The sequence below is a fragment of the Hyperolius riggenbachi genome, chromosome 8, assembly GCF_040937935.1.
Source record: "Hyperolius riggenbachi isolate aHypRig1 chromosome 8, aHypRig1.pri, whole genome shotgun sequence".
NCBI classification, from domain to species: Eukaryota; Metazoa; Chordata; class Amphibia; order Anura; family Hyperoliidae; genus Hyperolius; species Hyperolius riggenbachi.
In genome coordinates this window covers 197,773,998-197,800,470 of record NC_090653.1, presented here as the reverse complement: position 1 = coordinate 197,800,470, position 26,473 = coordinate 197,773,998, and the positions used below count along the sequence as shown (strand labels likewise).

Sequence of the window (26,473 nt, the reverse complement as noted above, 5' to 3'; positions counted from 1 at the left end):
GGGCCCCAATAGAAAGTAGGAAGTTTCGTCTGCGCAACTCACCTCTCTGTCCATTCCAATCGCCGCTCAGTGTGGCAGCGGTTCCCCCCCTATCACTGCGCCTCCCCTCCCTCACAGCGCTCAGGGCGGTCGCCCGCCTCGGCCACCCATAGAAATGGGGCTGCTTATAGGCAATACCAGTTTACTGGCAATCCTGCTGATTCTCTGCCTTTAATACTTTTAGCCATAGGCCCTGAGCAAGCATGCAGCAGATCAGGTATTTCTGACATTATTGTCATATATGACAAGATTAGTTGCATGCTTGTTTCCGGGGTTATTCATACACTACTGCAGCCAAATAGATCAGCAGGGCTGCCAGGCAACTGGTATTGTTTAAGAGGAAATCAATATGGCAACCTCCATATTCTTCTCACTTAAGTTATCCTTTAATGTAAAAGTTTGGACGCTGAGTCAGCCCATATGCTCAGCATAAAGGTAATCGCTACTGAAGGTTAATCCTTCAAGAAACCATTGCTAATGCAAATAAAAAGTATCACATATATGACTCCACTCAACCTCTCTTTTTGATGCAGTATTTACAATAACATGGCTACTGTAATTTAGATTTTAACTGAATGAAATAATTTAAAACTTCCAAGTGCTCCCATTTAATACAGTAATAATAATTCAATGCCTGTGCTTGTTATCACAAGTGCTGTTCTTGCTTGTTAGGAAAAATGATTCCACATTGTAGTGTGTATCTATTTTAAAAAATTATCCTATACTAGCCAACCCGCGTCGTAGCATACGCCGCATCTATCTATCTAATAGAGTACGTGCCTCAACCTTGAAGCAAGAAGAAGTAGGCTTTCCATGAGAAAATGTATGCGTGATCAAACACCAAGTTTAACCCTAGCAAGTCTGGCTTTGCAAATCCGGCCTAATTGGCTATTCATGAGGCAATGCTCATGCAAATATGCATTTGCTTTCTCATGCCAAACTATGCAGGGTCAAAAAACCAATACTGCAAAGTGGTTTCCAGGCAGTGAGAGAGCCTGGGACCCTGCGGTCCCCCCAGTTGTATAAAAAGGGGGCATTGGGAATCCTCCCCGTGGCGCTCCTGGAGGCCTGGAGCACACCAAAAACTGATAGCAGATCCGCAAAATGCTAGCAGATTTTGAAACGCTTTTTCTTATTTTTCTGTAGCATTTCACCTAGCATTTTGTAAAGCGTTTTTGGTGTAGTAGATTTCATATATTGTTACAGTAAAGCTGTTACTGAACAGCTTCTGTAACAAAAACGCCTGCAAAACCGCTCTGAACTGCCGTTTTTCAGAGCGGTTTGAGTTTTTCCTATACTTAACATTGAGGCGTATGAGTATGCGTTTCAGCAAAACGCCTCCCGCTCTGGTGTGCACCAGCCCATTGAAATACAATACCCAAGCGTATCCGCAGCCGCAAGTGGATCGCAAAACGCTGCCGAACCGCTCTGGTGTGCACTAAGCCGGATAGTGCTAATGTAGCATGTAGCAGGGTGACTGCTTTGTGGTATTGGTTTGTGCATGCATTTGCATGAGCATTGCCTCATGAATAGCCAATTAGGCCAGATTTGCAATGTCAGACTTGCTAGGGTAAGGCCTCTTTTCCATGAACTGTGAATAGGCAGTGAAATGGCTTTCAAACTCTCACAACTGCTCACTGCTGCCTGGTAACTGCTCACTGCTGCCTGGTAACTGCTTGCTGCTGCCTGGTAACTGCTTGCTGCTGCCTGGTATCTGCTCACTGCTGCCTGGTAACTGCTTGTTGCTGCCTGGTAACTGGTTGTTGCTGCCTGGTATCTGCTCACTGCTGCCTGGTATCTGCTCACTGCTGCCTGGTATCTGCTCACTGCTGCCTGGTATCTGCTCACTGCTGCCTGGTATCTGCTCACTGCTGCCTGGTAACTGCTTGCTGCTGCCTGGTAACTGCTTGTTGCTGCCTGGTATCTGCTCACTGCTGCCTGGTATCTGCTCACTGCTGCCTGGTATCTGCTCACTGCTGCCTGGTAACTGCTTGCTGCTGCCTGGTAACTGCTTGTTGCTGCCTGGTATCTGCTCACTGCTGCCTGGTATCTGCTCACTGCTGCCTGGTAACTGCTTGCTGCTGCCTGGTAACTGCTTGTTGCTGCCTGGTATCTGCTCACTGCTGCCTGGTATCTGCTCACTGCTGCCTGGTATCTGCTCACTGCTGCCTGGTATCTGCTCACTGCTGCCTGGTATCTGCTCACTGCTGCCTGGTATCTGCTCACTGCTGCCTGGTATCTGCTCACTGCTGCCTGGTAACTGCTTGCTGCTGCCTGGTAACTGCTTGCTGCTGCCTGGTATCTGCTCACTGCTGACTGATAACTGCTTGCTGCTGCCTGGTAACTGCTTGTTGCTGCCTGGTAACTGCTTGTTGCTGCCTGGTATCTGCTCACTGCTGCCTGGTAACTGCTTGCTGAGCACACAGCTCAACAGTCCGTGGAAAAGAGGCCTTAAACTTGGTGTTTGATCACGCATAAATTTTCTCATGCAAAGTACTTCTTCTTCTTGTTTGAAGGTTGAGGCACTTAGTCTATTATATATATAGATACAATACAAAATTAAATGTATACACCCCTTTAAGATAAAAGTTATCAAGTAAAGAAATATTTCACAGTAGCCCTCTACTATTATTAAGCCTGAGTGAGGTGTAGAAAAAATAGTAACCTAATCAGTCTCTGTTCATAGACTAATTGGACATGCTGGACACAGTTAATCCACCAGATCTTATCCATCTCAGTTTCTTGTACCAGCTTTGACTATATCTCATCATGTTCATTTATAATCTTATGGAGAACTCCCCTGTAACGATCGGTGTCAGCTCGCAGAGAGAATCTGATTATTGGTGATCTGCAGTATCACCAAGAATACAGATCTATACCTGATTATGGATGATCTGCAGAATCACCAATAATACAGATATAGTGCTAACCTCTGGACACCTCTAAATATATGTATAGTGAGTGTTTGGTGTAACAGTATGACTTTGAGTAACCCACCTGAAGAGCAGGTGGTCCTAGGCAGTACAGGAAGTACTGCTATAGAGAGTACAGAAACCTTCCAGCAGCCTGAGAAAGCAGAGGGATAGTCAGGAAAGCAACAGGTCATAACAAATATCAAACAATGCCTAGTCTTGGGTGTGAGGTCCGTGGTCTCTACACCCTGGAACTAGTCTGAAGCATAACAGAATGATAACACAAGTTCCCTAGTCTTGGGTGTGAGGTCCGTGGTCTCTACACCCTGGAACTAGTCTGATGTATAACAGAATGATAACACAAGTAATCTGGCTCAGTGTGAATTCCCAGGTCCTCCTGGTTCAAACACACTGTTGGATCTGACTAAGGTCTGAGTGCTTCCACGTAGTGATCGCAACGGCAGACAATTTGAGAGTGGCCAGCAGTAACCATATATAGAGCAGTGCTCTCTGACGCCGCCCTAAAGTGATCAACCAATGGTTACCAGCTCTGAGATCTGCTGACCGGCCTGGTCAGCTGATCCCCCCTTGGCCATCATAAACGTTCTGCCTTTCAGCGCGCGCGTGTATTCCTAAATCTATGTGAACTAACAGGCTCAGCTGCACGCTGCTGCGTGCAGACTGCTGCGCTGGACGCGGAACCAGCCGCCTCGCTATCAATACATGCGGCGGCTTTTCCGCGTTCTGCCATGTCACTAGATGCACGCTTCCGTGTGCAGACCGCGTTGGACGCAGAATCAGCTGCCTTGCTGCTAGTACACGCGGCGGCTTTTCCGCGTTCTCTCACAGTACCCCCCCCCCCCTGAGGAGTGGACTCCGGACACTTTCCACCAGGCTTCCCAGGATGCAAGTTATGGAATTCTCTTTTTAACTCCTCTGCGTACATACGACAGTCTGGCACCCAAGTTCTTTCCTCTATGCCATACCCCTTCCAGTGAACCAAATACTGCACAGAGTTCTGCACAAGCCGTGAGTGGGGGGGGGGGGGGAGCGGAAACCACGTGCACTGCCGGCTTGAGCAGGGACACATGAAATGATCTCACACCTCGCATGCTGGTAGGGAGATCAATGGCATAAGTGACATTGTTGATTTTCCTGGTTACTGGAAAAGGACCCACAAATCTAGGGCCTAACTTGTGACAGTTGCTTTAGAGCCAAATGTCGCGTGGACACCCAGACCAAGTCTCCTGGAAGGAATTCCTATTCTATGGAACGTCTCTTGTCAGCCTGTTTTTTTCTGGTTCTGAAAAGCCCTCCCCACATTTCTTTCAACCATTCCCCAAATCTGTCTCAAAGACTTCTGCCAGTTCTCCAGTGCTGGAAACGGAGTAGAAGCCACTGGCAATAGGGTAAACTTAGGTAACCTTCCAGTCACCACCTGAAATGGGGAAAATCCTGAGGAGGAACTCTTCAGATTGTTGAGTGCAAATTCTGCAAATGGCAAAAATTTGACCCAGTTGGTTTGTGCATCTGCAACACAACACCTCAGAAATTGTTCCAGAGACTGATTCGTTCTTTCGGTCTGGCCATTGGTCTGTGGGTGGTAGCCTGATGAGAAAGAAAGCTCCATGTCTAACTGATGGCAGAATGCCCTCCAAAACTTGGAAACAAATTGGACTCCCCGATCTGACACTATATTTTCCGGAATGCCATGCAGCCGGAAAATATGCTGGATGAAGAGATCGGCCAATTCCTGGGCCGAGGGGAGTCCTTTCAGGGGGACAAAATGGGCCATCTTACTGGATCGATTGACTACCACCCAAATGACCGTCATGCCCTCAGACCTGGGGAGCTCGCCCACAAAATCCATGGACAAATGGGTCCATGGTTCACTTGGGACTGGCAGAAGCTGCAATGTTCCAACAGGTGCCTGATGGGAGGGTTTGCTCCTAGCACACACTGCACATTCCCTCACATACTCCTTGCAGTCAGTTGCCAATGACGGCCACCAAGCACATCTAGCAATGAGATCTTGAGTTCTGGTGGCCCCAGGATGCCCAGCATTCTTGTGGGAATGGAACAGCTGCAATATTTGTAAGCGAAAAAGGCAATGGTACAAACATGACCCCCTCAGGCTTCCCCTCTGGTACATCTTGTTGGAACGGACCCAACGTGACTGTCCAGTCTTTCCAGGTCTCAGTGGCTGCCAGAACCATCTTTTGAGGAACAATGGTTTCTGGGTCTAAGGGCTGTGCTGTCTCGGGCTCAAAACATCTGGATAAGGCATCAACCTTGATGTTCTTACTACCAGAGGTATACGTGATTACAAATCTGAATCTTGAGAAACAATATGAACAACGGGCCTGTCGGGGGCTAAGTCTCTTAGCGCCTTCAATGTACTCCAAATTCTTGTGGTCAGTGTAAACCGTAATGGTATGTTCTGCCCCTTCTAGCCAATGTCGCCATTCCTCAAAGGCCAATTTGATGGCTAGAAGTTCCCTATTGCCTATATCGTAGTTTTTCTCTGCAGGTGAAAACCTACGGGAGAAATAGGCACAAGGATGCAGTTTTCCCTGCAAACCGGAACACGCTGAGACAGCACAGCCCCTACCCCTACCTCTGAGGCATCTACCTCCACAATAAAGGGAAAGGAGATGTCAACATGTCTCAGTATGGGTGCAGAACAGAACAGTTTCTGCAGGGTGGAGAAAGCAGCATGGGCCTCAGGGGACCAGTGGTGAGTATCTGCCCCTTTTTTGGTGAGACTGGTGAGAGGTGAAATCACCGTAGAGTACCCCTTTATGAACCTCCTATAGTAGTTGGCGAACCCCAGGAATCTCTGGAGAGCTTTCAGCCCTACAGGTTGGGGCCACTCCAAGACAGCTGAAACTTTTCCAGGGTCCATAGAGAGGCCAGAGGTCGAAATTATGTACCCCAGAAAGGCGACAGAGGTCACTTCGAAAATGCACTTCTCCAATTTAGCATACAGCATATTTTGTCTTAACTTTCGCAACACAAACTTAACATGCTTTCTGTGTTCTGAGAGGTTGGACAAGAAAATTAGGATGTCGTCTAAATACACCAAGACGAATTTGCCCAATACCTCTCTGAACACCTCATTAATCAGCTCTTGGAAGATGACAGGGGCGTTACACAACCCGAAGGTCATCACCAGTAGAGATGTAGCGAACGGTTCGCCGGTGAACGGTTCCAGGCGAACTTAGGGGGTTCGCGTTCGCCTGCACCAGGCGAACTTTTGCGGAAGTTCGATTCGCCCCATAATGCACTATGAGGATCAACTTTGACCCTCTGCATCACAGTCAGCAGGCACATTGTAGCCATTCAGGCTACACTAAGCCCTGGAGCCCCACCCCCCCTTATATAAGGCAGGGTCCGGTGGCCATTAGCCTCACTCGTGTGCCTGCTAGAGAGAGGAAAGGGACAGCTGCTGCAGACTTTTTCTCCTAGGGACAGATTAGTTAGGTTCTAGGCTGCTTTGCTTGCTCCTGACTGATTATTATTGCTTTTAAAGCACCCAGCAACAGCTCTTTTCAGAGCTCAACCTGTACATTTTTTTTTTCTGTGTGTCAAACTGACACTTTTGTTGCATGCACAGCCTTGTTAATTGACATTGTGTGTGCTACTGCCAGCAGCCCAGCACATTCAGTGACTACCTGTGTGTGTGACAGGGAGCTGCACATTGTACTACCCAGTACTGCATATACCCCAGTACCTGTTGTGTTTACTTAACCCACCTCATCACTGCATATACCTAGCTTTGTGTTGAGTGAACCCAGCTCACTGCATCTAACTACCCAGTACCTGTTGTGTTTACTTAACCCACCTCATCACTGCATATACCTAGCGTTGTGTTGAGTGAACCCAGCTCACTGCATCTAACTACCTGTTGTGTTGAGTGAGAACCCACCTTACTGCTTCTTAAGTACCTTTACTGTTCAGTGAACCCAGCTCACTGCATCTAACTACCCAGTACCTGTTGTGTTTACCTAACCCACCTCATCACTGCATATACCTAGCGTTGTGTTGAGTGAACCCAGCTCACTGCATCTAACTACCTGTTGTGTTGAGTGAGAACCCACCTGGCCACCTCACTGCATCTAACTACCTGTTGTGTTGAGTGAGAACCCACCTGGCCACCTCACTGCATCTAACTACCTGTTGTGTTGAGTGAGAACCCACCTCACTGCATCTTAAGTACCTTTACTGTTCAGTGAACCCAGCTCACTGCATCTAACTACCCAGTACCTGTTGTGTTTCCTTAACCCACCTCATCACTGCATATACCTAGCGTTGTGTTGAGTGAACCCAGCTCACTGCATCTAACTACCTGTTGTTGAGTGTGAACCCACCTGGCCACCTCACTGCATCTAACTACCTGTTGTGTTGAGTGAGAACCCACCTCACTGCATCTTAAGTATCTTTACTGTTCAGTGAACCCAGCTCACTGCATCTAACTACCCAGTACCTGTTGTGTTTACTTAACCCACCTCATCACTGCATATACCTAGCGTTGTGTTGAGTGAACCCAGCTCACTGCATCTAACTACCTGTTGTGTTGAGTGAGAACCCACCTGGCCACCTCACTGCATCTAACTACCTGTTGTGTTGAGTGAGAACCCACCTCACTGCATATAGCTAGCATACCCCCGAGATGGACAAAATGGACAAACCAGGTAGAGGAAGAGGTAGAGGCAGACCCAGAGGAAGGCCACCAGGCATCGGCAGGTCTGTGGCTGTGCGAGGTGGTGTTGCTGTGATTTCGTGCGGACCTGCCCCAAAATACAGTGCTCAGAAGAAAGCACGTGCCATCACTTCCCAAAATCGTGAGGAGGTGATTGAGTATTTAACACAGAACACCTCATCTCCCGCAGCCACCAGCGCTACAACAAGCACCACATCCGCTGCATTTGACACTTTGCAGGAGTTATTTGGTGGTGGTGGTGAAATCACCAGCCACTACTGCAACAACAACAAGAAGGCGCAGGAACACCACCTCATACGTCTGAGTTAGGTGGCGATAGTATGGACGTAACGTGTGTGGATGGGGATGATGGTGGACCACCTGAAGTTGGTGCACTTGAGGAGGTGTCTGAGGAAAGCGCAGCTGGCCAGGAGGCTTATGATGACGATTATACGGATACCACATATGTTCCCGGTAGAGGAGATGACTAGGGGGACAGTTCAGAGGAGGAGTCAGAGAGGAGTAGGAGGAGACGACTCCATGATAGAAGCAGAGGGAGCTCGTCCTCAGAAACAGCTGGGGGCAGTGTCCGGCGCCATGTATCACCAGCTATGGCCAGCCAGCCAACATGCCCTTCAACGTCAGCTGCTGATGCCACCCTAGCGCCATCACCCCAGGGGGGTTCAGCGGTTTGGAAATTTTTTCACGTGTGTGTCTCAGATCGGAGCAAAGCCATCTGTTGTCTCTGCCAGCAAAAATTGAGCCGTGGAAAGGCCAACCGTCACGTAGGGACAAGTACTTTACGAAGGCACCTGGAGAGAAGGCACAAACAGCTATGGCAAGAACACCTGAGGAAAAGCAGCACCCCTCAAAAGACAAGCCGCGGAGAACAACCGCGGCAGCCGTCACAGGGGCTTCTGCTGGTCCACGTTCCCATGGTATTGTTCGTGGCTGGGGGGAGGAAGAATGGATACACTTTTAAACAATTTAAAAATACAACCATCTAAACTTTCAAACAATTTAAAAATACAACCATCTAAACTTTCAAACAATTTAAAAATACAACCATCTAAACTTTCAAACTATTTAAAAATACAACCATCTAAACTTTCAAACAATTTAAAAATACAACCATCTATCATTTTCCAAAAATTTAAAAAAAGGGCAAAAAAACTTGCCCTCCGTAAAACATTCTTGGCAAATGCTTTCGACTTGGTTTGTCTTCCGCTGGCTCAAGGGTCCATCTGACCACAGATGCCTGGTCTGCAAAGCACGGTCAGGGCAGCTACAGCATGGGTCTCAGCAGGCTCCCACTTCGGGCCGCAATCCAACCTTCATTCCCCGCGGTGACAATGGCAGACTTGCCCTCCATAACGGATTCCCTTTAAAGGATTTAAAGTTAATTCATTTCAAATACACAGCAGGGCCTCGAAAGTCCGTCTCCTGTATTGTTATTTTTGGTCACTACCTCGGGGCGGGCGAGCATGCCTGCCTGCTGCCCTCCTTGGATGTGTGGTGGTAGCCGTTTCTCAGGCTCCACACCGGATTCCATCCCTCATTCCCCGGCCATTACCCGGGGTCACAAATGGCAGACTTGCCCGCCTCCATATGATTCTCGTGAAAGGAATGTGGTGTCATCTTTGCCCGCCATAACTGGTTCTCGTTAAAGGATTTAAAGTACATTCATTTCAAATACACAGCAGGGCCTCGAAAGTCCTCCTCCTGTATTGTTATTTTTGGTCACTACCTCGGGGCGGGCGGGCGTGCATGCCTGCCCGCTGCCCTCCTTGGATGTGTAGTGGTAGCCGTTGCTCAGGTTCCACACCGGATTCAAACCCCTCATTCCCCGGCCATTACCCGGGGTCACAATGGCAGACTTGCCCGCCTCCACAGGATTCTCATTGTAGCGGTACTGAACAAGTACACAGCAAGTAGAAAATAGAAAATGTAATTTAAAAACAAAACGTAAGCTTTTTAACAATGCCATGGAAAGTTGAGAAGGAAGTCACACATTACCTGACATCACTGAGTGAGGAAGAGCAATCTCGCCATGTTGCGCAGTAGTCCAGCATGGCCGTCACTACACAAACAGCTGTTTGCGGTGCGTTACACAGTGAGTTTGGTGTGTCAGTGTGAAGCAGTACTCTAATTACACTCCCTGATTGATGTATACACATGCAAGATGTTTGAAAGCACGTTAGGCCTGCAATTTAGCATTCAATGTGATTTCTGCCCTTAAAACGCTGCTTTGCGTCACATCCAGATTTTTCCCCGGGACTTTTAGCATGTATCCCACTCCGCCATGCCCCCCTCCAGGTGTTAGACCCCTTGAAACATCTTTTCCATCACTTTTGTGGCCAGCATAATTTTTTCTATTTTTCAAAGTTCGCCTCCTCATTGAAGTCTATTGCGGTTCGCGAACTTTTCCCACGAACTGAACCTTCCGCGGAAGTTCGCAAACCCGGTTCGCGAACCGAAAATCGGAGGTTCGCGACATCTCTAATCACCAGGTACTCGTAATGCCCATCGGGCGTGTTAAAGACCGTCTTCCATTCATCACCTTCCCTGATATGCACAAGGTTGTATGCACCCCTTAAATCCAGCTTCGAGAAAATCTTAGCATTGGTGACCTGGGTAAACAAATCGTCTATCAAGGGCAAAGGATAACGGTTCTTTATCTGTAATTTTATTTAAGCCCCGATAATCAATGCATGGACGGAGGCCTCCATCCTTATTTTTCACAAAAAAGAACCCGGCCCATGCTGGGGACCGAGAAGGACGAATAAAACCCTTAGCTAAATTTTCTCGGATGTATTCTTGCATGGCTAATTTCTCTGGCCCAGATAAATTATAGAGATGACCTCTAGGGGGCATACAACCAGACCTGAGATCAATGGGGCAATCAAAAGGACGGTGTGGGGGAAGTTTATCGGCTGACTTAGGACAAAACACGTCCGCAAATTCTGAATACTGATCCGGCAATCCCTCCATGTGAATCTTGGTTTCACCCAAGGTTACCTTCGCTAGACAATGATGATAACAATGGGTAGACCAGCTCGTTAGCTGACCTGTGGCCCAATTGATCTGAGGTGAGTGAAGTTGTAACCATGGCATACCAAGAATGATCGTGGAGGTTGTCATTCGCAACACTAGAAACTGTAAATTCTCTTTATGTAACACCCCTACCGTAACCCTTAACTCAGGGGTCTGAGACAGAGGGTGGTTACTCTGCAGGGGGGAGTCGTCCACTGCAGTGACCAGAATCTGTTGCTTCAATGGGGAAATTGGAATCCCCAATTTCTTAGCAAATTCATAATCCATAAAGTTGGCTGCTGAGCCAGAGTCAATGAAGGATTCAGTGGTCTCTGTCTTATCCTTCCAAGATATAGTACAAGGGAGGAGCAAACGTTTATCATCTAGAGGTAACGACTGCGCGCCTAGGGTATTACCTCCGACTACACCTAGGCGGCAGCGTTTCACGACTTCTTGGGACAATTCTGCACTTTATGACCCCCCTCTGCACAGTATAGACAGAGCTGCTCTGTTTCTCTGCGTCTCCGTTCCACCCGGGACAATCTCGATCGACCAATCTGCATTGGTTCTGGTGGAGGTGAAGCGGGTGGAGATGAAACAGATGGAGGCGCAGCGTAGGACACATATCTCACATTGTTCCTACCCAGAGTCTGCCTTTGGTAACGTAAACGATGGCGAATCCTGGTGGCCGATTAAATGGCCTCATCGATAGACTTCGGCTCAGGATGACCCAGCATTAGATCAGAAACTGTGTCTGACAAGCCTGACAAAAAGCAGTCTAGAAGAGCGAATGAGTCCCATCTAGCTGACACTGCCCATTTCCTGAACTCTGCAGCATAGTTCTCTACCGGACCCTTGCCCTGCCATAGTGTCTTGAGCTTCCGCTCAGCGGTAAAGGCAATGTCCGGATCATCATAAATTATAGCCATAGCTTTAAAGAATTCTTCCACCGAGGTTAGGGCCGGGTGCCCTGTCTGAAGATTATATGCCCAAGTCTGGGAATCCCCTGACAACAAGGTCTTAATAAAGGTTACTCTCTGTGCCACGGTTCCTGAAGAATTAGGCCTTAACTCAAAGTATGACAACACTCTATTTCTAAAATTCCCGAAAGTCAGATCTGTGACCAGAAAACCTTTCAGGTACAGATATGCATATGTCTGTGCTAGGAGGAGATCGCACTGTATTTACAGTCATCTGAAAGACTTGTACAGTCCCAGACAAAGCGTTGATCTGAGTCTGATGACTGTCCAGCACTCGGATGATCGTTTCCACCAAGGTGGTGAGTGCATCAAGACGGCTGTAAAGTGCGTCCATTTGGTTTTGGTCTGCCGTTCTGTAATGATCGGTGTCAGCTCGCAGAGAGAATCTGATTATTGGTGATCTGCAGTGTCACCAAGAATACAGATCTATACCTGATTATGGATGATCTGCAGAATCACCAATAATACAGATATAGTGCTAACCTCTGGACACCTCTAAATATATGTATAGTGAGTGTTTGGTGTAACAGTATGACTTTGAGTAACCCACCTGAAGAGAAGGTGGTCCTAGGCAGTACAGGAAGTACTGCTATAGAGAGTACAGAAACCTTCCAGCAGCCTGAGACTCTTCAAGGGGTGGAGTCAGGCTGAAGGTAGGAAGGATCAGAGAGTGAGTGACACCTGGAGGTGGATGTCACTGACGGATCTGGAGACTATCTCTTTAGTGGAGAGAGATAGCTCTCGAGGTCGGGCAAGCTAGATCGGCAACACACGGACAGACAATGTACAAAGACAGAAAGCTGATTCGGTATCCAGGGCAGGCAGGGTAAGGCAACGGAATCAGAAAGCAGAGGGATAGTCAGGAAAGCAACAGATCATAACAAATATCAAACAATGCCTAGGCTTGGGTGTGAGGTCCGTGGTCTCTACACCCTGGAACTAGTCTGAAGTATAATAGAATGATAACACAAGTTCCCTAATCTTGGGTGTGAGGTCCGTGGTCTCTACACCCTGGAACTAGTCTGAAGCATAACAGAATGATAACACAAGTTCCCTAGTCTTGAGTGTGAGGCTGTGATCTCTACACCCTGGAGCTAGTCTGATGTATAACAGAATGATAACACAAGTTCCCTAGTCTTGAGTGTGAGGTCCGTGGTCTCTACACCCTGGAACTAGTCTGAAGCATAACAGAAAGATAACACAAGTTCCCTAGTCTTGTCTGTGAGGACCGTGGTCTCTACACCCTGGAACTAGTCTGATGTATAACAGAATGATAACACAAGTAATCTGGCTCAGTGTGAGTTCCCAGGTCCTCCTGGTTCAAACACACTATTGGATCTGACTAAGGTCTGAGTGCTTCCACGTAGTGATCGCAACAGCAGACAATTTGAGAGTGGCCAGCAGTAACCATATATAGAGCAGTGCTCCCTGACGCCGCCCTAAAGTGATCAACCAATGGTTACCAGCGCTGAGATCAGCTGACCGGCCTGGTCAGCTGATCCTCCCTTGGCCATCATAAAAGTTCTGCCTTTCAGCGCGCGCGCGTGTATTCCTAAATCTATGTGAACTAACAAGCTCAGCTGCACGCTGCTGCGTGCAGACCGCCGCGCTGGACGCGGAACCAGCCGCCTCGCTATCAATACATGCGGCGGCTTTTCTGCGTTCTGCCATGTCACTAGATGCACGCTTCCGCGTGCAGACCGCCGCGTTGGACGCGGAATCAGCCGCCTTGCTGCTAGTACACGCGGCGGCTTTTCCGCGTTTTCTCACATCCCCTCTTCACGTTCAATCAGGTGGCAAGGTGCTATGATTTCACATTAAATGTTTACACTTCCTTACATCACTAATACAGCAATCTAATTAATAACTCTTCTATTCACAAACATTTTGAATTAAAGATTTAGACTACATGGAGGATGACAAATTGTCAGTACTCTCACAGCTTCACTGACCCCCAACTAACGGAAAGTGAAGGTAATTTATAGCCATCATATTGTACATATTGTTCATACCGTGAATACTGTACAATAAAATACAGATGGAGCTAGTATTGCAAGAGAATTGAATTAATAAGATCCGGTGGATTAACTAATTGTGTCCAGAGAATGACAAATTTTATAATTTTTCCCCACCTCATATAGTCCTAATCACAAATCTCTCAGACAAGCCAATACTGATCTTTTGTGTGAAAAGAAGATGGAAAATGCCTGGCACTCCTGTCTGTCAAATTTTACAAATCTTTATTAGTATTGTACATCAATTAACTTCCAGCACTGCAAAATTATTAGAACTGAGTACTTAAAAATGGCCTGCAGAGTGGAACAATGGCCCTAAGACCATATCGCACTCCCACACTTCTTCTGTGGCTCTGTGTGGGGCTACACAAGCTTTTGGGAGATTAAAAGCCGGCACTTTAGTGTCACATGGGATCCTGTGTCACATCGCTTGCGTCTCAGTCATCTTGATAACCTTGCTTAAAAAGGAGACAGTGCTAGAAATCAGCAAAGGTGTCCTAAATGCCATAATGTGGACAAAAAAAATGAACTGCATTTAGAGCCTGCTGTATTAAAGAGAAACCGTAACCAAGAATTGAACTTCATCCCAATCATAAGCTTATACCCCCTTTTACATGACAAATCTATTATTTTTCACAAACCGTTCATCGGGGGGCTCTGTATGGCTGATATTGTGGGGAAACCCCTCCCAAAGGAAACTGTGAGGACCATGGTCCTGGCAGTTTCCTATCTGTGAACCTTGTTGCATTGTAGGAAATAGCTGTTTACAGCTTTTTCCAACTGCCAAAAAAGCAAGCAGCAGCTTCTTCCACTGACATCACCTGCCAACAGTAAAAATGTCACCATGTGTTAAATGTCAGAATGTAAATCAGGGAGAGGAAAGCTTTTACAATGGGAAAACACTGACTAAATCATTTATACATAATTATTGTAAAAATTAAGCACTTTTTTAATACATTATTTTCACTGGAGTTCCTATTTAAAGCGAATATCCAGCCTATAACACACATTCACAGGATCCTCTTCTCTTGTATAGTTATAATTATGTGCCAGGTCTTCTTCTTGTAAATCAGTCCCAGGGGTCCGTGTCTGGTGACTTCCAGGTTGTAGCTTCCTTGGCACTCACAGCTTTGTTGGTTTGAGAAGAAAAGGCAGAATTATTTTTAAAAAGTTCAAGGTCCGGCTATCTGGCCATCGAAATGGAGCCTGATTGGATTCTTAATCCTCTGCATTATCTTCTATACTTATTTTATTTATTTATTTATTTATTGTATTTATAAAGCGCCAACATATTACGCTGTGCTGGACATTAGTTTTGGTTACAGACAATATTTAGGGGTGATACAGCAATACGACAATACAGGTATACGAGAAAAACCAGATCGTGCAGCACAGTATGAGTACAAGGTAATGCTTAGTCAGTCACTGGATGGGAGCATGAAGATTAGGCAAGTTAAGTTCACTCAAATGCGTAGCATGGGTGCACAGTAATGGATGTGCATGATCAGGTAGGACACAAAAGGAGGAGGACCCTGCCCAAAGGCTTACAATCTAGAGGGATAGGTAGGGGCCAGAGTTCAGCTGCGGGTTTAGAACACTTGTGAGGGGTGGTAGGCCAGAGAGAAAAGGTGAGTTTTGAGGGCCTTTTTGAAGATGTTGAAGGAGGGGCCTGCCCTAATGGGTGGAGGTAGAAAGTTCCATAGTGTTGGAGCAGCTCTTGAGAAGTCCTGGAGGCGTACATTGGACTGGGTGATGCGGGGGTGGGTCAGGCGAAGTTCATTGGAGGAGCAGAGTGAGCGGCTAGGTGTGTACCTTTGAGTAAGATCAGAAATGTAGGTTGGACAGGTTTTGTGGACAGATTTGTAGGTCAGACAGTATCTTGAATCTGATTCTGGGCTGGATAGAAAGCCAGTGGAGGGATTCACAGAGGGGAGCCGCCGTGGTGGAGCGATGGGAGTAGTTAATAATTCTGGCTACCACATTCATGATGGACTGCAGCGGGGCTATTCAGGTCATAGGGAGACCAGACAGAAGGGCATTGCAGTGGTCAAGGCGGGAAATTATGAGGGCATGGATGAGGAGTTTGGTGGTGGCAGAGGTCAGGAAAGAGCGGATCTTGCAGATGTTATGAAGGTGGAAGTTGCAGGACTTTGTGAGGTTTTGGATGTGGGGATTGAAGGAGAGTGCGGAGTCCAGGGTGACACCCAGAGAGCAGGCTTGAGAGGTAGGGTGAATGGTAGTATGGTTAACAGTGACATGCACATCTGGGAGTTTCAGGGATGGCCAGGGTGAGAAGTTCAAAAATTCCATTTTGTCTAGATTTAGTTTCAGGAACCTAGCAGACATCCAGGAGTAGATGACTGATAGGCAGGAGGAGACCTTGTCCATGGTAGTGGTGGATATTGTCAGGGGTGTGGAGGTAGATCTGGGTGTCATCTGCATACAGATGATAATTAAACCCCATGGAGGAGATAACCTTGCCAATGGAGGATGTGTAGGGGGCCAAGGACCGAGCCTTGGGGGACTCCCACCGAGATGTGGTTGGGGTAGATGAGGACTCATTGAAGGAGGTTGTGAAGGAGTGGTTGGAGAGGTGGGATTAAAGCCAGATCAGGGCGAGGTCATAAATGCCCATGGACTGGAGGGACTGGAGGAGTAGGGGATGGTCTACTGAGTCAAAAGCTGCTGAAAGGTCAAAGAGGAGGAGAATGGAGTATTTACCTTCAGTATTTACTTTTCACTTTGCCAACGGGCCTGGCCTACGCGTTACCGTTCGCAATAGTGTCCTGCGTTTGTGCAGGCCGCTATTGTGGACAGGAACGCGTAGAAGGAGACGTGTGGCCAGGCCTGTGCAGGCGCAGTAAGCCTGTCAGACGAAAATGAAAGTAGCTGCTGGCGGGGGACAGGAGGATCCGATCGTGACTGCGAGGGCACCGGACAGCTGCAGGGGACTGGTAGAAGCCCCAGGTGAGTAAAACTGTTTTCTTTTTTAAGCTTAAGGATCCCTTCAAGCTGTATACTCACCTGAAGATGGATCAGGCAACCTCACAGTTATGCCTTCCATTGAACGAGGTTCCCCGATCCATCTTTTTACCGCCAGGAACAAGCGACGTCACGCAACACAAATGAGAGGTCAAACGATTACAGCACTTTGCGCTGGAGTTGTCAGGAATCTTAAAGATCCAATCTATTGTGATGGTTGTTATAGCCACACGTCACCAAACATTGCGTAATCGCGCGCCTGTATCCACATTGCCCTTTAAATTGCTTTAAGAAGGGTTTTTAGGGTAAATGATGCATGTATTATCATTATTTTGCAAAGGGGAACACTAATTGATGATGTGGGGACTTCAAATCCCCCCCCCCCCCAAAAAAAATGGCTGTCGATTAACATTAGGCCCAGGTTCCAGACAGCGGTCGTGCAGCCCACATTGTGTCCAAAGTCCAACTGGGAAATGACAGTTTTCAGCCAAGACACCTCCAAAAAATTACGCAGCAATTGTGTTTTGAGTTAAATATAGGTGGTATCAGTGGCCTGTGGCACCCTGGCCTGGCAGTGGGAGCTGCACAGGCAGCAGGAGCAGGGCAATGCAGCAGCAGCAGGTGTAACGTGTGCCAGGAGCATGCTGGACGTGGCACTTGCCAAGTGTCACGTGTCACTTGGCATGTGTCACGTGGCACTTGGCACATGTCACGTGGCACTTGGCATGTGTCACTTGGCACATGTCACGTGGTACTTGCCAAGTGACACGTGGCAAGTGCCGAGTGACAGTCAGACAGCAGAGGAGAAGACACTAGTGCACACTAACTGTCACACTGGTTTAAGCTCACAGCACAGCAGTTCTGTAGAAAGCTAACACAGTGGTACTACTACTCTCACAACTACTAGCACTGACTGCTGTACTACAGTACTAACTACACAATAACACAGTAATCCTATCCCCTAATCCCTAAACTAACCTATGCCTAAGGCTAATAGATGGCCAGCAGGCAGTAGCTGGCCTGGTCTGTGCACAACACACACACAGACACATAGCAGCTGCCTGCAGTACACACTGACTGTCACACAAATGACATCAAGTTAATTAATGATTTAACTATAGTGTAGTGATAGTGAAGGGGTTAATCACTGAACAGCTTTCAGTTTATCACTGTGTACAGCCCTCCCTAGGCTAGCAGCACTGGAGCACACACTCTAACTGTCACACTATGACATCAATCAAGCTAATTAACGATTTAACAATACTGTAGTGATAATGAAGGGGTTAATCACTGAACAGCTTATCACTGTGTACAGCCCTAGGCCAGCAGCACTGGAGTACACACTCTAATGCTGGGATTACACCATACAATTTTCTGTTTGATTTTTCTGTTATGCTGGGCATACACGGCTCGATTGATAATTTGCAACAGGTCTGATTGCCCGCTGGATCGATTCTGCACTCGATACCGGCGGGCAGAACAATAGAAAAAATGAAGCGCTGATTAGAAAGGGCCCGTGGGGACGAGCGGGAATCGATCCTCGCGGACGAGTGGAGACGCGCCGGCATCAAGTCGCTGGCTCGATACCGGCGCACTATCTAGCCATGTATGCCCAGCATAAGATTCTCTAAGTTTAACATGTTGGAAATTTATCTATCTTACCATCTATCTGCCGAGCAATTAGGCATTGTTCTACTCAGCAGGAGATTACCATAAGACAATGCACCAGAGATAATGACCATTCTCTACAGAAAATAATCTAATTATGCATTCTAACAGAAAATCTAACAGAAGAATCTAACAGAAAATTGTATAGTGTAATCCCAGCATAACTGTCACACTAGTCTATGACATCAATCAAGCTAATCAACGATTTAACAATACTGTAGTGATAGTAGTAAAGGGGTTAATCACTCAACAGCTTAGGTTTATCACTATGTACAGCCCTTTGTAGGCCACCAGCACTGGAGCATGTCTCTCAGTGAGCATTCAGCAAGCTAGGACGATCTGTCTCATCATGGCAGCCCTCCTTATTATACAGGGGGGCTGACCAGTGTTCCTTTCTGTGATTGGGTGCCAGGGCTTAGGCTGGGAGGCCTCTGATTGGCTCAGTGAGGTCAGGTGGGGCTGGCCAAGGTTCCCCTCTGTGATTGGTTGCTAGGGCTTCTGCTGGGAGCCCTCTGATTGGCTCCAGGACGTCATCACCTTAGTTACAGTATTTCGGATCCGGATATCCGCAGATATCCGCGGATATCCGGGTTATGCGGCCAAATATCCACAGATAGCTATCCGGATTTGGGCCCAGGTGTCCGGAATCCGAATCCGGTCGGATAGCTGAAAAACGTTCCCGGATGAGCAGCCCTGATTCCCTACAGATTCGATTCATCTGCTGTGAACCAATTCCTCAAAATTCCTCAAAATGTCATGTGATGGAAAGTATCGATCTGACAGGATAGAAAATTTAGATTGATTGGGGTGAGAGCATTAATAGATTGAGGGCCCATAACATTTTACTGTTTTAAACAATGCAACAATGCAGTTCAATCGATTTTCAATAGATTCCCTGAAGTGTGTTGTAGGAATCAAATTCTTCTGAATCAATTCTTTTCAGAAAGCTAACGATCATTTAGGAACATTGGGTGGAAATCTATAAGTGTGTGGCAAGCTTTAGCTGTATTTTTGTCTCAGTTTTAACAACTATAATTCATCAAGCTCAATCTATAAAAAATAAAAATGTTATATTATTTTGTGCATCATGATTTTTCCCCCTTATGTAATTGATTTTAGGAATAGTGTATGCTGTATTCATTATGTATCTGAACTGGAATTTGTAGGCTCCACTTTTTATGATACAAATGCATTGGCCAAGCAATGGTTTATGTTAGAATACCTTTTCCTTTTGTGATAAAGTAAAATTGCATGGTTGCTTTGCTAATCCCAAGAGGGACTCTTCTTGCTAGGCAACTATGTGCACATTTCTTTCATAAGGTAATTAGTGAACTCATGCTCAAATCTCACAGGGTTTAGTTATCCAGCGTACTAACATGTCAGTTAAAAAACAGCTTATACTACAAAACCTAAATAAGTCAAACTACTCTCCAGGTAGGGGAATTGTTTCTAAAGTTGAGATAGGATTTTCAAGAAAAACGTCTTTATTTTGAAGAAAATAAACACCTCTTTGACAATTATATAAACCGCAAAGAATTTTAGTAAATTATGTTTTGAGCTCTTAGGTTTGTTGTAAAGATTTTGAGAAATGTTAAACATTTTTGTGGTCAGAAATAGATACTAGGGGCTTGATTCACAAAAGCGTGATAACTCAGTTATCATGCCTAAAAGCTTTTCACGTGCAAACTAGGGTGCTAAGTAGTTTGCACCATAGTTTGCACCCTAGTTTGCACATGCAAACTAGAGTGCAAACTACTTAGCACCCTAGTTTGCACGTGAAAAGCTTTTAGGCGTGATAACTCAGTTATCACCCTTTTGGGAATCAAGCCCTAGGTGTTGTTCAAGAGTTTGAAAATCTTTTCTTAAAACCTATATTTCCATAAACGAAGCAGAAACAGGTAGACTGTTTTATGATCACAGGTACATATAAACAATGAGTTATTAACAATCTGTTGCTTTGTGCTCTTATTACTTAGAAACATTTAAAGGAAACTCCAAGCTAAACTTTTCTTTTTTTTTTTTTAAGTATACTCTTGAGTCATTAAAAGTAAACGGAATCAGTGTAATGGTAATATAGATAGCAATAATAAAAACCAGACAGATTTAAGATGCTTGTCCACTTTATCATCCAAAATTATTGGCTGGCATTTCGTTTTAACCATGCATGAGTACTCACTCGAGTTTAATGTGTTTTGCCTAAAACAATCAGTTTAATTGTAGTTGGGCAACTTATGGATGGGGGGGCTAACCAATAAATACAGCATTGCATGGAATGTACATTTGAAACATCATATTTAGAGAATAAAATAGATTCAGACGTTCTTACACAGCAATTATCTTATAAAGCAGGGATATTGTTGTTTTTTTTTTATTTCATTATGGTCATTATTAGGTCATTATTTCTCTATGTTTCTCTATGTTTCATCTGAGGATTCTCCATCCTGCAAGTTTTTTAGTCTTCCTTCTAAGAGGGTTACTCTTTGTTTAAGGCTTTGCTGGGCAGAGCTGTATTCTTGAAGCAAACGAGCAAAACGGGTCTGTAACAAGTCTAAATTGGATTCTAGATGCTCTAGTTTTTCCTCAGAAGATTTACCTTTCATTGTATTTTGCTCCTTTGTCTCATCAAGCAAACCCTCCTTTATAAGTATTTCTCTTCCTCTCTCTTCCAGGATCTTCTTAGCATCTGGGTACTCCACCAAAGCTTCCATCAGGTCATCCTTCGAAAGGCAGAAAAGATCAGAGTATCCAATACTACGAATGCTGGCTGTCCTGCGATTTCCCATTTTGCTCCCTTCAATATTAAGGATACTAATCTCACCAAAACAACTCCCAGAAGTAAGTATAGCATACTGAGTTATTCCATCTTCTCCAACAACAGCTAGTTTTCCCTCCTTAATTATGTACATTTCTCGGCCAATATCTCCTTTGCGACAGATGTAATCACCAGGGCTAAAAACTTGGGGACGAAGCTTCAAGACCAACTCAACTAAAAGACCAGCTTCACAGTTCTGGAAAATTCGTACCTGAGACATAATCATAATAAATGATCAGAAATTAAAGTAACAATGGAAAAACTAATAAATAGAGCTGGGTAAACGAAATTAGCGCTCAGCGTGTTCCATTCCGTATGTACTACAAACATTGCTCTGTTATTGATGGAAAAAAAGCACCATACTTGCTGAAGATTGTGTTTGTATTGCATAAACTGTACAGAGAACCCAGTTAAAGTGAACTGAGCCAAAGCCCGGGTTCAAAATCAGATACTTACCCTGAAGAGAGAGAAGCCTCAGCATCCTATTGACGCTTCCCCCAGTGGTCGGGCGCCCCACATTGCTGAGCGCTGCCCCCTCCACATCAGGGTCGCACAGCTCCTCTTCCTCTATGAAGCACAAGCCCGCACACACATGCTCAGTAGCATGGATTGAACCAATTATATTGGACCAATTGAATTGCAAAATTAAACCAAATCACATTGGGCAATGAAATTGCACAATTGGACCCCTTAAAAGCCAAAGAGATATGCAAAGTTTCATAACTGTAGGAGGAGACGTGTATAGTTAATAGCTAAATTTTGATTGGCTGTTTTTAGCTCTGCCTGCTTTGGAGCATTTTGAAACATTTTATTCAGGCTGACATCAAGAATACTTGGTCCATATTCGGTAACTGTAGCTTTAAAAGTGTACTAGTGGCATCGATTTGAAAATGTTCCTGTCAAAACCAATGGACACGGAAAGAAAAACACAGACAGCGGAGGGCTTGGAAATTGTTATAGATGGTCTGAAATCATTTGGAAGGCATTACTAAAAGAGGATTTTTTTATGTTAAGAGGAAGAATTCACTCACCCCTATACATTTTTTTGTCTCTGATGCTTTGAAATTACAGTCATGGTCAGTCCCCAGGCCCTATCAGAATATACCACATAATAGCTTAGTAATCACCAGACCTCTGCATATTTACTTTTTGGCTTCAATTCATTAAGGTTAAGGGCTGTTTAGTAAAAAAAAACTAACAGGTTGGTAAAACACAGCATTTGATATTTTAGACTTTTTCACAATTCACTAAGATTTCCACACACATGGTAATAGTTCAGTAGTTTACCGAACAATGTTGTTTTAATTCACTAGGACCAGCTTTATAAAATGTAGAAGTCTAAACAGCTGTGGAGTAGGTCTCTGCAGCAAGCTGTGTTCTGCTACAGTGACAGTGGTCTGCTACAGTGATAGTGGTCTGCATGAGCATTCCTGTCTCTGCCCTGTGACAGCTTCAAGAGTAAAAGGCATCTCCGTCATCTCTTTAGATGTCCATGTATGCCACTAGAGGGCCCTCTTCTGTGTATCATTCTATAGATCTGCTTGTCTAAAGGGATACAAAAAAGCCACTGTGAATGTCGCCTGCTACTGATCTCTGTTTTGTTTTGTTTTTTACTTTCTGATGTTCCGCCAAGTACTGCATCAGATCAAATGGAGTGAGTAGTTCCTCCTTTGTTTATTTTGCTGAATGCTTGTTACTGCTTGCTACTGACAGCTGCAGGTTGGTCTTACAATACCAAACATCTCACTTGTTTTACCAAATACTCTAATCTTTGTGAATTGACGTTTATTGAGGTATTTACCGCACAACATGGTAATATACCGTACCCTCACTAGTCAGATCAGTTTTTTTCTGCATTATTTAATGAGGTAATGCTTTGTGAATTGGAGCCTTTCTGTGAAAAGAAGCTCCTGCAGCTAGAAATTATGTTTTAAAATTCTACTCACATTACCAGCAGCAGCTAAGTTAAGGGAGTTTTACACTCATTGGGAGGAGCTGCCTCTTGGATCATATCACCTTACTGTACTGACTGCAAAGGGGAGGCAAAGATTGAATCTCTGACAAGATTTAACAATTATAGAATCTGGGCTCCTGACCAGGTACTTAAAAAGTTATTTATTTCATGGCGGCTTATCAAAGAGATTATACTCATACAAACGCAGACTTTACAGCTGAGCACCTGCACACAACTAAGGAAGCATTTCTGCCTGCAGTGGGGCTTTAACCCGTTTGGCGCCTGGGGACAGTATATCAATGCCCTGCCAGTCTTCAGTTCCGTGCCTGGGGAGTAGATATACACATCCCCGCCGCCACCGCAGCTATCCGTACTCCCGCTTGCTCATGCGTGAGCTACAGCAGGGTTATGCATCGGCGCTGGTTAGCCCGGAGTTCAATGAATGGGACAGCAGTTCACATTCATTGATCTAAGTCTCCGCTGTATGCTTACGGGACGTATCGAAAAAAAAAATGACTGACATATTGTGGCCAAATAGGAAAATTACACCAACATACATTTGTTTTTCAATAAAAAGACCTACACTTAATTTATAATTAACACATTACCTCTCATACTCTCCCATAAATACCCATATAAAAAAATTGCATAAATAAAAAAATAACAAATACAAAAAAATACATAAATAGTCACCTTAGGGACTGAACTTTTTTTTAATATGCATGTCAATAGGGTATAATAATGTTATTTTTTAAAATTATGGGCTTGTAAATAGTGATGGATGCAAAACTGAAAAAAATGCACCTTTATTTCCAAATAAAATATTGGCACCATACATTGTGATAGGGACATGCTTTAATGGTGTAATAACTGGGACAAATGAGCAAATAAAATACGTGGGTTTTAATTATGGTAGCATCTATTATTTAAAAACTACTAATATGGCATTATTCTTGTTATAATGCATTTAGAATAAAATAATTCTTAGCATAATGTACCACCCAAAAAAGCCTAATTGGTGGTGAAAAAAAACAAGATATAGATCGTTTCATTGTGATAAGTAGTGATAAAGTTATTGGCAAATGAATGGAAGGAGCACTGAAAGGTGAAAATTGCTCTGGTGCTCAAGGTGGAAAACCCCCTCAGCGGTGAAGTGGTTACAGAATGGCATACATCCAGCATATCAAAAATGTGTTGTGGGGTTTTCTAATATTTTTCTTACTGAGCTGTTCAGAAAAGCAATAAAAAGTTATAGTGTACCTGAGACTAAAAAATAAAATATTTATACGAACCTGGGGCTTCCTCCAGCCCCTTTCAGGCTGTGGGCTCCCTCGCTGTCTCCCGGGCCTCTTCAATTCTCCACTGGCCGTCTCATTATATCCTCCAGACACCCTCGCCATACTGCACATGCACAACTCTATCGCGCCCATGCTCCTATCATGCTTCTATCATAGGGAGAGTTATGCACCTGAGCAGTAGTACTGTTCAGGCGGAGAATGCGATAGGGGCACATGTGTAGCTGGGCCATGCATGCGCAGTATAGTGTGACTGAGGGCAACTGGAGGTATAACCGAGCCAGCCAGTGGATGGAAGAGGGAGGACGAGAGAGAGCCCACAGCCTGAAGGAAGCCCCAGGTACATATACAGTAAATGATTTCACTTTTTTACTGTGGTTTCCTTAAAAACCATGCTAATTAAATAAACTAAAAATGTAAACTTTAGTTCAGGCACAGTTTTTATATTCATTTCCTAGAACATTTCATGGCTATGTCTCATCTGACTCTAAGAGGCTAATTTCAAGCTAGGTTGGGCAGGTAGGCTGGGGGTGATGTTTCAAGATGCAAGGCCACATCTTGTTTCTGTCCACATGAGCATAACACACACTCTGTTCCAATGCAGAGTAAGTTTACGTATCATGTGGGCACTGTAATGCTGCGTACACACGTTGCGATTTCTGCTCGATCTGCGGAATCGATCGGATCGATTCGATTATTTCCAACATGTTTGATTGAGTTTCGATCGATACAGCCGGCGATTTTGCATATTAAGTATGCAAAATCGACGGCTGTATCGATCGAAACCCAATCGAGCATGTCGGAAATAATCAAATCGATCCCGCGGATCGAGCGGGAAATCGCAACGTATGTACCCAGCATATGTATGGTTGTAGACCTAACAATCTGGTAAATCAGACATATAATTGTTCTATGGACTTCTACAATTAAATAAAAGGAACACAATCAATATTAAATATTAAAAGAAGCTGTATCAACTAACCTTTTTTAGAGTGTCCAAGTGTACATTAATGGCAATTTCAGCTCTCAGTTTATCAGGAAGATTTTTCAGCACTTCTTTGTCATCTACTGTCTTTTTGTTTGTCCAGAGGTAGTCAAACCATCTGATAACTTTAGCCTCCAAATCCTTGCTTACCTTCCTAAATTGCATGTAGTGCTTGATTGCATCTATCTTTGCCTGAAACTCAGCCCTTGTTGCATTCATGTTAGAGATCATAGAGCCAACATTACCCACAATGGTAGCAAAGATCAAAACTCCAACCAGAAAGTCAAAAATGACAAAAAGATATTCTGTATCTGTGACAGGAGGAGGGGTTTCTCCAATAGTGGTAAGAGTCAAAGTGGACCAATACAGACAATATACATATTCACGTGTAAGATAGCCATAGTTAGGATCAGTCACATTTGGATAGACCCAGGTATCTTCCCCAAAGCCAATAACTTTAGATATAGCATAGTAAATGCAGGCATTCCAATGAATAATAAGTAAGATGTACAGAACTAGGTTGAAAATTCTAAAGATATTGGGGTAGCTAGTCCTTGTTTCTGTCTGATCAAAACATTCAAACATACGTGGAAAGTGTAGAAGTCTGTTGAACCGCAACTCAGGTCGATGGAAGCCAAGAGCCAGATAACCTAAGTCAGTAGGAAGTATAGACAAAATATCTAATTTAAACTGCAGAGTGCGAACGTAGCTGTCACTTAGCATCTTTGTATCTCTAACAAGCAATCCCTGTTCCAAAAACCCTAAAATAATAGAAAGAGAAAACAAAACAAGTTTATAGTTCTGTATTCAAGAAAAACTTTATTCTGTAATGCCCACTTTGATAGAAGCAGGACATGCAATCAAAGAAAAGGGTATGAGAAACGTAAAATATATTACACTCTTATCAAGCAGGAGAATTATTCTCTTTTTTTGTGCATATCCACTTGTTGTTTAAAACTTACTAGCTACCTGCATTTCCTAGTCACAAAATTACCAACTCTGTTGTTCTACACAGTATTGTGTTCACAATGTTACATAGTTATTAAGGTTAAAAAAGACATGTTTTTATCAAGTTTAACCTTTTGACCCTCACCAC

The 26,473-nt window shown here is 44.7% G+C and overlaps 2 protein-coding genes across 2 annotated transcripts in view; one reads left to right on the top strand and one right to left on the bottom strand.

The window, feature by feature from the left end:
- Nucleotides 1–21,077, top strand: part of DNAAF6 (dynein axonemal assembly factor 6) — a 143,648-nt gene extending 122,571 nt beyond the window's left edge. Inside the window, exon 8 of the mRNA XM_068248087.1 lies at nucleotides 21,001–21,077. The gene's annotated coding sequence lies outside the window, so the exon portion shown is untranslated. The remainder of the gene's footprint in view (nucleotides 1–21,000) is intronic.
- Nucleotides 20,746–26,473, bottom strand: part of CNGA2 (cyclic nucleotide gated channel subunit alpha 2) — a 117,283-nt gene continuing 111,555 nt past the window's right edge. The window contains exons 6-7 of the mRNA XM_068248085.1: nucleotides 25,375–26,138; nucleotides 20,746–21,354 (exon numbers count right to left, since the gene is read on the bottom strand). Coding sequence (XP_068104186.1) covers nucleotides 20,746–21,354; nucleotides 25,375–26,138 — 1,373 coding nt within the window. The remainder of the gene's footprint in view (nucleotides 21,355–25,374; nucleotides 26,139–26,473) is intronic.